Source organism: Sardina pilchardus, chromosome 7, assembly GCF_963854185.1.
Source record: "Sardina pilchardus chromosome 7, fSarPil1.1, whole genome shotgun sequence".
Lineage (NCBI taxonomy): Eukaryota > Metazoa > Chordata > Actinopteri > Clupeiformes > Clupeidae > Sardina > Sardina pilchardus.
The window spans coordinates 8,933,606-8,946,797 of record NC_085000.1 but is presented as its reverse complement, the minus strand read 5'-3'; the positions used below and the strand labels follow the sequence as shown (position 1 = coordinate 8,946,797).

The 13,192-nt window shown below is 44.5% G+C and overlaps 1 protein-coding gene across 1 annotated transcript in view; it reads right to left on the bottom strand.

The window, feature by feature from the left end:
* Nucleotides 1-210: 210 nt before the first annotated feature.
* camkvl (CaM kinase-like vesicle-associated, like) overlaps nucleotides 211-13,192 on the bottom strand; it is a 36,838-nt gene continuing 23,856 nt past the window's right edge. Inside the window, exons 2-12 of the mRNA XM_062542142.1 lie at nucleotides 10,423-10,529; nucleotides 9,625-9,756; nucleotides 9,251-9,325; nucleotides 7,854-7,992; nucleotides 5,568-5,688; nucleotides 5,223-5,298; nucleotides 4,787-4,923; nucleotides 4,487-4,565; nucleotides 4,278-4,365; nucleotides 2,801-3,037; nucleotides 211-2,707 (exon numbers count right to left, since the gene is read on the bottom strand). Of these exons, the coding sequence (XP_062398126.1) occupies nucleotides 1,598-2,707; nucleotides 2,801-3,037; nucleotides 4,278-4,365; nucleotides 4,487-4,565; nucleotides 4,787-4,923; nucleotides 5,223-5,298; nucleotides 5,568-5,688; nucleotides 7,854-7,992; nucleotides 9,251-9,325; nucleotides 9,625-9,756; nucleotides 10,423-10,517 (2,289 nt within the window). The 5' untranslated portion in view covers nucleotides 10,518-10,529 and the 3' untranslated portion in view covers nucleotides 211-1,597. The remainder of the gene's footprint in view (nucleotides 2,708-2,800; nucleotides 3,038-4,277; nucleotides 4,366-4,486; nucleotides 4,566-4,786; nucleotides 4,924-5,222; nucleotides 5,299-5,567; nucleotides 5,689-7,853; nucleotides 7,993-9,250; nucleotides 9,326-9,624; nucleotides 9,757-10,422; nucleotides 10,530-13,192) is intronic.

Sequence of the window (13,192 nt, the reverse complement as noted above, 5' to 3'; positions counted from 1 at the left end):
GCAGTGTAATTTCATGTTTGGTCTTGATTTGTTAATCAGATCTAGTTTGACAGCAAAGCATGGTAAGCTGTAGACTCACACTGCAGCTGAAAAAGATTTGTGAATGAGAGGTACAATAATAATAATAATAATAATAATAATAATAATAACAATAACAATAATAATAATGATAATGATATTTTTTACACAATAACACACCAAGAGGCCCAATACCAGATGGGAATTAACATTTTATTTAATGTCTCGCAGACAGTGCAGAAAGCTTAAATATTTCAAGGTCATATCACTGACATGATGAAGGAAACAAGCTCAAAACAAGTGATAAAACTGGCACAAACTGACCTTACAGTAAAGTCGGTAAAGTTTACACCAATGGGTGACAATGAACAAAATGCAATACATATTTTCAGTGTATTAAATTAGTTTAGAATTAAGAAATAAATAACATTTTAAATGGTAGCAGAATTTGCAGGTGAGTGGAACAAAATGGTAGACAACATATCAAAGAGTAGCCTCTGTACAGAAAGGTAATACACAGGAATGAATATATTTTACCAGATGGGAATGGCAGCTTTAATACTTGCACATTTCAGTGGGGACATGCAACACAGTTATAAGATATACAAGATAAATGATATCAATAGTCATATGAAACATGGGTCGAGTATTCACAAAATATTTACAAGTACAATTATTTACTCATATTAGTCTCATTGTATACAAAGACTTTATTGAGCTATTTTCATGTTTTCAAATTTCTTAGGCAATACTGTCTGGTGTTGGCATACATACACATATCAAATATACAGCACTGTATGGTGTTGGCGTACACAAATACATGGTGCATTGTATTGAATATGGGTATCTCTTCTATATAGTTTAAACACAATCCAAACAATCCAAGACCAAAGAAATTCTCAGCAGTGTCATCATTTTTTTGTTCAAAAATCTGACAAAATTGTGGTGGAAGAATAACAACAACATGGAAATAACCATAAGGATTATCGGAGAGTGCAGACATCCAACAAGGCCAAAATGTCCCATCTTGCAATGTGAAAACGAGTGAAAAAACAACCTGGATCTGGGCTTTGATGCAGATCCAGGCCAAAATGTAATAGCTTCTCCCATGCTCCGCCCCTTCCACATGTTCAAAATCAATAGTTTTTGTGTAATCCTGCTGACAGATAAACATCAAACTAACAGACAAACTTACCAAAGTATAACCTCCTTGATGTAGGTAGCAATATAATGCTTTGAAAATATCCATCACACCGACAACAAACTTGATCTTTATCCCTGAGACTGACGTGTCCTAGTCAGGGTTGATGTGCAGTGTAGCCTATATATGTTTGAGCTTTCAGTCTGAAAAACTCTAAATGTGTCCTAAAAAACTGATCTCATCTGCAAACATTGATGATTCTTTGGACCTAAGTAGGCTACATGTTACAGTTTAAATGTGCAGCTAGAACCCACCGAAAAAGAAACTCAAACCAAATGCTATGTGCGTGAATCAATAGCAGTGAGTTACCATAACCTTCAGTTATCACAATAAATGGGTCATGAAAAGTGTATTTTAACAACACTGAAATAAACTGCCTCATAACCCCCTTCCAGAGAACCCCCCATGTGGTGATTGGCCAGACCTCGCAATCCCCCTCAGTCCATCTCTGTCTTCCTGCTCTGTGACTGTCTGGGTGTGTGCCTGGACATTACTGGGCGGGGCAGGAGGAGGGTATGAGGGCGGTGGAATGGTCAGGTGCGGTAGGTTCGGGAGAGGCGGGCGTGGGGTGGTGGGAAGGGGTGGCGGGGTCGAGTGGTGGTACGAGCGGGGGCGCACTGAGGGGGAGGACTGGGCACTCTTTGCCCTGGGGAGGGTCTCGGGGCAGTCGCTGATTTGCTCGAGTAGCGAGGGCATGTCTCCTTCAATCTTCTCCAAAACGGCGGCCATTTGTTTTTCTATCTGCTCAATCACACTGTCCATCTGCCAATCAGCACTCGCTGTGCCACGGTGATCCAAAGTGCTGTACAAGCCCCCTCTACCGACAGAGTAAGGGGAGCAATATGGACTGGCATATCCCGGAGCCCCTGTCCCCAGCTCCTGACTATACATTGGCTTGTGCCGTCCCAAACTGGACGTACCTACAATTTTGTAGGTGGTCTGAACCTGCGCTCCCTGTACCATGGGCTCGTCAGCTCTCCCTACCGCCTGATCTCTGGTCCTGGGCCCTACTTCTGCCAGGGGCCCTACCACTGCGGAACTCTCTGCCACTGCCTCTGGAACCTGAGTTTGGCACCAGCTGCTCGGGGACATCTCTTGCTTCTTCCCTGTATCCGCCTTTTCCTCCTGTCGCGTTGTCTGGTCTTTGTCGGTGGCCACGGCTTTTGTCTTGGCAACTGGCTCGGGGCCAGGGTCCATGGAGAGGTTGGCTGCCATTTTCCGACGGTTCAGGGTGTCAGGGGAGGCCGCGGGTTTCTTCTCTTTGCTACTCGACAATGGAACGTCTTGCTGGAGTGAAACTTTTACCCCAGCGGATTCTGGGGCCTTAGTCGGTTCAGGTGTGGCAGGCGCCTTGTTCACGTCTCCGGGTACTTTGTCTTGCCCTAAACTTGCGGCTATCTTACGAGTGCCCTCACCAGCTCCTTTCTTGGTCACTTTGTCTGGCTCCTCACTTGGCGTCTTTGTGGAAGGGGTTTGCTGGGCGATGGGCTCTGCTGTGGCTGAGGGCGATACACCGACTGACGGTGTGACAGGGATCAGGCCTATTCTGCTTGTCTGCTCCTCTGCGTTTTTCTCCTCTACATGTTCGGTTTTGTCCTCCTCCTCCTCCTCCTCCTCCTCCTCCTCCTCAGGATCATCCACAGGCGTGTTCTCCACGGTGACACTCACAGTGGGGACACTCCCCAAGTCCGTCTGGGGACCCTCACTCTCCGGGCTGTTGTCTAACACGGCAGTGGTCTGGTCGTCTGTTGTTGCGTTGGCAGTCAACATTTCAGAGTTACGCAGCCGCTGCATGAACGTGGTCACGCGGATCGCTTTCTGAAAGACACAAACCAACGTCCACACAGAGAGACAGACAGTGTAGACAGACAGGGAAGTGAATGGACAGAGACATAGAGAAAAAACATGGAGAGAGTCTATTACTGATCTTTTCAGAGAGTTGACATCAACTGACACCGTACAAATTGACTAAAAGTAAAAACTCGGAGCAGCACAGAATGTACTATTAGCTGTACAAATTGACATTTGTATGGCTATTTTCAAAAATGTGTTTACTAAATAGTTATTGTAGCCTACTTTTTATCATCCAAGTTACCATTCATAACCTTAAACGTTAATATAAATCGTACCACATGTAATCTTAAGGGGATAATGAATCTCATAAATCTTCAACTAAATCTATTAATCAACTATTAATGGTCATATGGCGATGGAGCCAGGCTATGGTACTAATGTGTGACCAGATTACTACTTGCTGTATTAGTACTATCTTAACTCAATTTAAGGAACAGGCCAGAAGGGATAAATGAGCATAGCATGACATGAGTCATACCTTTGTTTCTATAATAAGGGGGGTTCAAATCACACTCTCTCATCACACACACACACACACACACACACAAACACACTGCATGTTAGATATTGAAAGGGACAAGAAAACATGGTTAAATTTAAGGATAGCATGGATGCATATGGGTAGGTGGTCATGACTAGTTGTAGGGCTGTGACTGTTGGGGCTGACGGGGGCTGCTAAGTGGTGGGTTTTTGTGAAGACAGCAGGAGGTTTGAATAAGAAGACACTCTTTTCCACAACATGACTTGACCAGATGAGATCTATCACATTATGATCAGTATGTTTCGAGAGGGGGGTTTGGTGGTCAAGTCAGACATTTCTTGTGTGAGAAAAGTCATGTCTGGCTCCATACTGTCTCACAGAGAACCACTGTACCTTAATTTCCTGGATGACACATGCAAGGGGAAAGGAGAGCATCATAACATCATCATCATCATCATCATCATCATTATCATCATCATCAGTATCATCAACATACTGTATGAATATAATCACCATCATAATTTGACTGAACATCAACAACATCAACATCATCAACATTATAATTTGACTGAAAAATAAATGATGACACACTGAACACACCATTGTAACTAGCATGAACCTTGTAACTGTGAACCTCACAGTTAAAATGTTATTTATAGGCTAGAAAGGGGACAAAAAATTATAAACGTTACGTAATGTAACGTACAGTATGATTTCTCTTACCCGCCACTTGGCTTTGGCAAAGTTCTTCTCGAACTGGGCACAAACTCCATCTTTAAGATTTTTCTCTGAAGCTCCGTTCCCAGCAATCCTTTTCAAAGAAAGAAAAGAGCAAATCAAGATCTACTGTGTGTGTGTGTGTGTGTGTGTGTGTGTGTGTGTGTGTGTGTGTGTGTGTGTGTGTGTGTGTGTGTGTGTGTATGTGTCCTCACCACTCATGCCATAAGGCATCTTGCGCTGTTATCCTCAACATCTGGTCAACCTCCATTAGTCTGCACACCAACTCTTTAGCTAAGGCACACAAACCACACAAAAAAGGTTAGAGTACAAAAGGTTAGAGAAAGTGTCAGTGTATAAGTATTTGTATAGAATCCGCTGCTGCAAGCTGGATCAGTGTGTTTCATGTGCACAGAGCCTTAAAAAAAGATACAACATATTTCTATATGGCTGCATGCGCGTAGGGCACTACATGCGCAGACATTAGAGCTCCCCCCAGTGGTCATCTAGTGTACCTGCAGGAGAGATGTCATCCCAGTAAGGTGAGTCGAACTCAAAGTCTCCCGCCACTATCCTGCAGAAGATGATGCGGTTATGCAGGTCTGTCTTTTCCTCTTCAGTTTCATCAAAGAAAGGGGGGTTTCCTGATAACCTGCTCATTTACAAATGCAAGAAGGTCAACGGAGAGGGTGTGATGAGAAAGAGGAACTTTGTTTTGGAAAAAAAGGAGAAATGAGCCAACAGCCATTAAGCTGGTTTCATACATTCATAGCTATGTTTTTCCAAACATTTATCAACACATTCTAATCCAGAAATATCATAGGCTACATTAGAATACATACAGTGCAGCATGACAACCTCACACAAAGTATTTTATTTTAACAAATGAATTAAATCTATCTTTAAAAATGTTTTTTTTTATGGAGCACAGAGGATATAAAAGTCACTCACAGTATGTACATGATGACACCCACGGCCCAGCAGTCCACTGGCCTACCATACCTATGACGCGCCACCACCTCAGGAGCTAAGAGCACAGACCAGGACAGATCATAGTGAACACTATGCAATCTGATGCAATCAACACTGGTGTGCAATCAAAGAGCTGGTAAATGGGGCAGTGCTGTAAATCCAGCACCACACTTAGTCACTTAGAATCAGCCACTTTTCTAGTCAGATGAATATGCTTATAGACCTAAAAATGAATACAATTCCAAAATACATGTTGGACAATTTTATCTATGAAAACGGTCAGTCTCATTCTCAACCAATTGATATGTCAATTATTTTAAATACCAAGGTACTCAGGAGTTCCACATGGTTCTGTGATGGAGCCGTTCTCAAACTTGGACAGATAGAAATCCCGCAGGACTACTTTACTGTGGTTGTTTTCTGTGTAGTACATCAGGTTCTCAAGCTAGTAAGAACAGGAACAGAAAGGTACACAGACATTACAATAGAACATTCAGATTACCTTTTCACAGAAACTGTACATATCAGTAATCATCAGCCACCCAATCTTGTGATATCTGTGCCTATAACTGTAACCTTGATCTTATTAATGTAGCCTAGATTCTGCTTGATGAAAGATGCTATTTTGGTGCTGAGCCACTCTTTAACACTTCAAATTAATGTGTTGAATACCCACGCTATGTGTACAGTAACTCCTTAGCTTAGTGCAACAGGCACTGTGTTTGAGTGACTACATCTCTTTGGAGACAAAAATGTCAAGACCACCACCCTTCCAGTTGCCTTCCAATATCATTGTTTAACTTTCAAATGAAGAATATTACCATTGGTATCTAATCATAGTGCACTGGCTGCCTGAGTCACGACTCGAAGACTGGAGTGTAAAAAGATGAGCACTCGCTATTCATACTCTCCCTTTATCCAAGATTTCATAACTGTGGCACACGGCCTTGTTCTAACCTTCAATTTCTCTAGACGCTAAAGTACAATACGTTGAATCGTAAAACCTCACATTAGGCCAGGCAGCCACATTCTTTTCAGGTGCAGGTCCTTTGTTTAAGGCATCTCTGGTATTCTAAATTATCTTTTTCAAACGTATGAAGATGTTTTGTGTTATTTTTACACCCAGTCATTTTGCTGTTATAACATATGGCAATTATTATGTTTATCTGCTATCATGGATCATGTTGCAGTATTACTGACAAGTGGAAAGAGTCAGATTAAGCTCTGTTTGTATCTTTATATGAAGGGTGACTGCACTGTCAAGGCCACTGGCAAATGCACTCTATTCATTGCATCCTTTAAACTGTCCAGGGCCAAGCTCTGAAAATATATGCTCACCAAACTAAAAAAGGGACAATGAATATAGTTGCTGTTGGGTGGAAACTTTGAATCTCCAAAATTATTATTATTTTTTATTATTATGTGACGAGGCAATAATGCATTTTTAAAAACAGTTTTTAAATACACGTTTTTTTCAGTTTCCTGAAAATGAATGGATTTGGATACACAGTTTCCACCTGAGAGCAGCAATGTGCAGCTACTGTACCTCCATGATTAAACATGCCCAGCTAAACATCTCTCTCTCTCTCTCTCTCTCTCTCTCTCTCTCTCTCTCTCCCAAATATTTTTTAAATTACCACATGCTGTAATTATGTATTTGAGAGACAGAATTGCCAGGATGAGCACGGTGAGGTGTCGATTGCTGACTCGAGACTCTAAGAGACGCTCCTGCAGAGAAGGTGTGAGGGAGCTGGGGAGGTGTCATATGTTCCTTCCCTCTAGGGTGGGATGGGAATGAGCTTCACCATCATCTCCTCCACATGAGACAAACATTAGGAATAACAAGCTTTCTGATAACTTGATGAAACTACTTAGGATTTGTTCCCCTCTGTATAGAAGAGATGCTCTCTGCAATTACTCTATTATCTCGAATGAGTGATAAAAGCCCACAGGGGGACTACACGGTAGATCTATGTGTGTCATTATCACCATGATATTCTTTGGTGCGCTTAAGAACCAATAAAGATAACTTCAAAAGGGCTATGATCACGCTTGCAGTTCTTCATCTATCACAAACACACACACACACACACACACACTCATACAACAATGTTGAAGTGAAGGAAAACATTTACCTAACAGATGAACTTACACACTAGAGGGCACTACAACCCCACAGCACTGAGCGTGCACTAAAAGCTCATCTTAATGGTATAAATGATTACAAAGAAAGAAAGGCACAAGGGACTCCATTACCGTTTATTCCTTTCTTATTGCCTCTGCTCACAAGCCTCATCAGCATTTAGAGTTTGTGAGTAGCATCACAGTGTTTATGTGTCAAAAGGGAAATTGGCAAATAATGCAGAGTACTATTCACTTGCTTCTGAGCGCTAACAAGGGGGTGGCCTCATCTGGTCTTTTTTAAGTGCAATCACCTAACCATATCACACAGTGTTTACTTGTTTAATCCCACTGTAAACATATCATGGGTGAGTGTGAGCGTCTGTATGAGGTGGATGAAGTTGCTCTAGTCAGGAGCACAAGGGCTTAAGGCGTGAGACTTAACCGAGGAGCCGACAAGCCTGTGAAGGTCAATGGCTCTGAACTCACTTTGAGGTTCCTGTGGACAATGTTGAGGGAGTGAAGGTAGGCCACTGCCTCCAGAACCTGACGGATGACATTGGAGGCGTCACGTTCTGTGTAGTTTCCTTGGTCCAGGATCCAGTCGAATACATCCCCACCTGTGGCTCTGTGGTACAGACACAACACACACACACACACACACACACACACACACACACACACACACACACACACACACACACACACACACACACACACACACACACACATACACACACACACACACACACACACACACACACACATTAACCATCAGAGTCTGTATTGATGCATCTGAGGCATCTGCCATACAGGGCATATGGAGGACAAACTTTCTTTTTCCCTAATATACAGGTGCACACACACACACACGCACACGCACACGCACACACACACACACACACACACACACACACACACACACACACACACACACACACACACACAGATATGCACATTGCATCTTCACACAGTCTGATGGGATGAATTTACTTGTAATGGCATACTCATAAACGTTTTCAATCACAACAATAATGACAATATAACTCATACTGTACAGCCCCTTGTATGGCTATAAAGCAAGTGGTGTGCATTAAAGTAATCTTGCTTTAATGACTGCACATGGGAATAATATAATCAGCAGGGCAGCCTGCAGGGCAGCCATCAGGGCTACTGGAAGCTAATTTAAAAAAAAAGAAAAAATATTTTCTTTCAGATCAACCCTTTGGTATTTACAGTCCGTGGCGTTCACCATGCCCTTCACTAGTGGTTACTTTTGATATTCTGGAAGTCGGTAATGAGGAATCCTTCATTTCAAAAACACAAGTGAGCGCTCCCTGCAGCATTCCGACTTGTTATAGAGCCAACATCTGAACGTGTAAATTAGCGAAGGAGAGAGAGAGAGAGAGAGAGAGAGAGAGAGAGAAAGAAGAGACGGGGTGAGGAGGTAAGTTGTGTGTGAATGGGGCGAGAGGGGGAGGGTGTGTGTGTGTGTGTGTGTGTGTGTGTGTGTGTGTGTGTGTGTTTGTGTGAATGTGTGAGTGTCTGCTGTGTATTTGTGGCGTGTGTGTGTGTGTGTGTGTGTGTGTGTGTGTGTGTGTGTGTGTGTGTGTGTGTGTCTGTGTGTGAATGTGTGAGTGTCTGCTGAGTATTTGTGGTGTGTGTGTGTGTGTGTGTGTGTATGTGTGTGTGTGTGTGTGTGTGTGTGTGTGTGTATGTGTTGTACTGGGGAAGGCTGAGCCGAGAGTGGGAGATGGGTAAGGAAATGAAGGATAGCAATCCTCAAACAGACAGTCAGGGGAAGGAGAGAGAGGGAGATTTTTATGGAACAAGACATTGGCACAGACAAGGCCAAGCACTAATCATGTCACTGGGGTCAGACTCACAGCTCCTGGATGATGTAGTACTCTCTCTTGGTCTCATAGGCATCGATCAGCTGCAGGATGTTGGGATGAGTGACCCTGGAGAGGAGAGGAAGGAGAGGAGAGTGGACATGAGCGTATAAATGAAGGCAATCATGGCTCAAAGTTCAGAACCTCCCCATGGACATACACAGATGTCAACACACACACACACACACACACACACACACACACACACAGAGAGAGAGACACACACACATACACACACACACACACACGCGCGCGCGCACGCACGCACGCACGCACGCACACACACACACACACACACACGCACACACACAAAAGTCACACACACACACACACACACTAAGCATTTGCAGACATCTGAAATCACATACATTTTCAGGATCATGATCTCGTTCTTGGCGGCCTTTCGCACTTTCCTGCCATCCTTCTTGAAGAACTTCTTGCACACGTAGACCTTGTCTGTCTGTCGGTCCTTCGCCAAACACAACTCGCAGAACTCCTTCCTGAGAGACAAGCAGGGGCGCGCAAATGAGAACGTCTGATGATTTCTTGTTTCAAACCCTCTGTAAACTTACTGTCAGATATTTAAATGGTTTGCAAAGTGCAAAGTCTGTCAACAAGCACAATTCTTGAGTAAACAGATTGAGCTAATTCATCAGTGTTTGCAGACTGCAGTTAAGTGAAATGAGCAAATCGATTTTGGCTAGATATCAAATTAGCTTTGGTTAGACTTTGGGAGACTTTGCTCTTTGTCCATCATTCAAATTAGGGCCTATGGTGTTCAAATAATTCGACTCTGTTCGTGAGACAGCTTAATGGCATAATGACATGAAATGTAAGCCTGCGACTACTTTTTAATGACTCACGAGGGGTGCCTTTTCTTTTAAGTCGAGTGTCTGAGATTGGTGTTGTTCTTGTTATTTTATGCTCTGGATATCAAACACACAGACAAAGAATCCAGGCTCCATTCTGAATTATTTATGCCTCCCCATCAGAACACTGCTCACCTCCTTTCAATGCCTAATATCAATCGAAAACATTCCTTTGGAGTAATCTTTATTATTACTTTGGTTACACAACATCATTAGCTCAGACACAAAGGCAATTACAGCCCTCTCTGAAGCCGCACTAGATTCCCCATGTGAGCGAGGAGTGATGAGAGGACTCACGCTTTGAGGACCTGCCCAATCTCGTATTTGTCACTGATCTCCGAGGGGCTGTGGTACGTCCGCCCGTCCCGCAGGGCAAGGCACCCAAATGGCATGGCAGCATCCACCTGTCAAAGCAAACCCAGAATAAACTCACGGAGCGCACAGAGCACAACACTCATCGCTTGTCTTCTGCATATGAGGAGCTGAATCATGAGAGAGAAATAACACCTGCAGAGCATAAAACATGAACGTGCTCTTCAAAAAATCTACTCTATTCTACAAACGGCAATAAAAAAGAAACCTATTATTGATTATACCCTATTATCCTATTATTATACCCTAATTAGCAAACTTCCTCCACAGAGCCAGTTTGGCAAAGAGTGATTTCCCAGTGCTCTTAACCATTAGTGACCAGCATATTGCTGCCTCTATTTAGCTAATAGTGCATATGGTATTGCCGATGCTAATGAACACGGAAACATTATCCTAATGTCAGTATGATACACTGCGGTGGGGGAAAGTCTAATGACTTGTGCTAAATCATTCCCGCCATTCACATGCTCTATAACAGCCACACTAATATAACTGATGAGTCTGGGGAAAGTGGGTAGAGACAGAGATAGAGAGACAGAGAGAGAGAGAGAGAGAGAGAGAGAGAGAGAGAAACTAACTGCAGAGCTTGAAGACTGATGCCACAGATGAGGAAGGCAGCAGGACTGATAACGGAATCAACATGATGATCTCCAGGGAGAGGGTGGGCAGGGCGGGCGGGGAGGATTGGGTCGGGGTGTGGTGGGGTGGGGTTGTGAGCAAGCCTGCTGTGAACCCTGTGCTGCTGCCGCTGGCTGTGTAATCCCAATCCTGCCCCTAATCCTTAATCTCCCATAGATCCGAGAGAGGAGCGGAGGGTGGGGCTGAGGCGGATGCTAGGCCTGGGCTGGGTTGGGATGGGTAGTGGCATGCTTGGGGGGATGGCTGGGATTGGGGGTGGTGGTGGTGGTGGTGGTGGTGTGGGTAAAATGATGATGGGAAGGGCAAGAGAGAGCCATTTGAAAACGTTACGTAATGACATTTTCACAGAGCTGGGAGAATAAAGGATCACTGCTGTGCTTTGAGGTTTAAGGGGCCATCAGTGGCCGGCTGGCCAGCCGACTGGTTCGCTAGCTGGCTGGTGGTGGTCTTTCTGGGACATAAAAACTTCTTTTTTTTTTTTTTTTTTTGTTTTTCCTTTTTCAGCGTGATGGTCCTTTAAGTGTGTTTGAAACCCATCAAAGGCAGACAGCTCCTCGCTCACATCACCAATTGCTGGGATTGAAGTCTTGAGAGTACAGCTAGACAGCTGTGTTTCCATGGAGAGAGAGCCTCGACTAACACCGGGCTGACCCCTCGCGCCACACGCAGCCTGATTTAGATGAGGCCTGTCCCTCTGACTCCATGTGTGGACAATGAAGAAAATCCAACAAAAAAAAGTGAAATCTAAAAATGTCTCAGAACATGACCAGACACGTTTGAACATCACTCTTTCATCCTAATCACTGCTGTGCTGCGCGGGAGGGTGAGCGAGGCGAGGGAGCGAGCGAACCTCCGACAGCAGACAGCCGAGGGCTGCACGGCAGGATGGAAACATCAACGGAAGCAGCAGTGGCCCCTTTGCTGTTCCTGCCTGCGCCGTGGGCTGCTCTCCCCTCCCCTGCTCGCGTTTAGAGGGGACAGCTGAGCCATGTTGACACCGAGCTTATTCACACTCGTGTAAAGCCAGATGCTGGGAATATGCTAAAGGTATGACAATCCCCCCCCCGGACGACAACATGCATGCCAGCGATGTGCCAGCACACACCATGGAGGCACACACGCACACACACACACACACACACACACGATAACAGGCCTGCTTGGCAATGCCCCTGTTGTGTGGCATGTATGTGACAACACGCTCGTGGTTGACATGACGGCTGATTGGAGATGGCAGCGCCACTCATTAGAGTCAGATGCATGCCACCGCGCCACACAGGACCACAGCACCGCAGCACCGTCAGGCGAGGCGAGGTGAGGCAAGGCCTCGTGCGGCAGACGCAGGTGCAAACATTCCTATAGATGCCTTCCTCTTCACATGTCCTGCCTCATCATCCTCATCTTCAACACCATCATCATCGTCACCATTGCCATCTTCATCACATGCCACTGCTCCATTAATAGCACCGCTGAAATAGCCGGACAAAAAATGCTACTGTATATTTAAATGAAAAACAAAACAATCTACTATCTACGAATACTAACACTGGTATGGAAAATGGCTGATGTACAGTTCCTGGATTCCGTTACGGGCTGAGCCAAGTATCTTTAATGAGCACCTACTGTACTTCCACATGGGATAAATATTATAGATGCACTCCATTTAAGTGCAGATCATTTAGTTGCATGCATATTTATATGGAGCACTGGATGTTGTGCTCTCTGTCTCTCTCTTTCCCTGTGCTCTTTCTTTCTTTCTTTCTTTCTTTCTTGCCTCCTCATCCACTTCCATTAGCATTAATGTTACAGCATGCCTGGCGACAGCGCTACAGCCTGCCAAGCATGGGGTCCACCATGGGGAGAAGAAGTGGGGATGATGCAAAGACCGCTCGTCCTCTCTCAGAAGCTTCCAGAAGAGAAGATACGACCTCTAAGCATGAAAGTCGACCACAGGCATCAGATCCCACTCCCCTCCTCCCCATCCCCCTATTCTGTACGCTCTCTCTCTCTCCCTCCCTCTTCTCCCCCTCTCGGTTCCTCTCCATTCTCCCTCTAT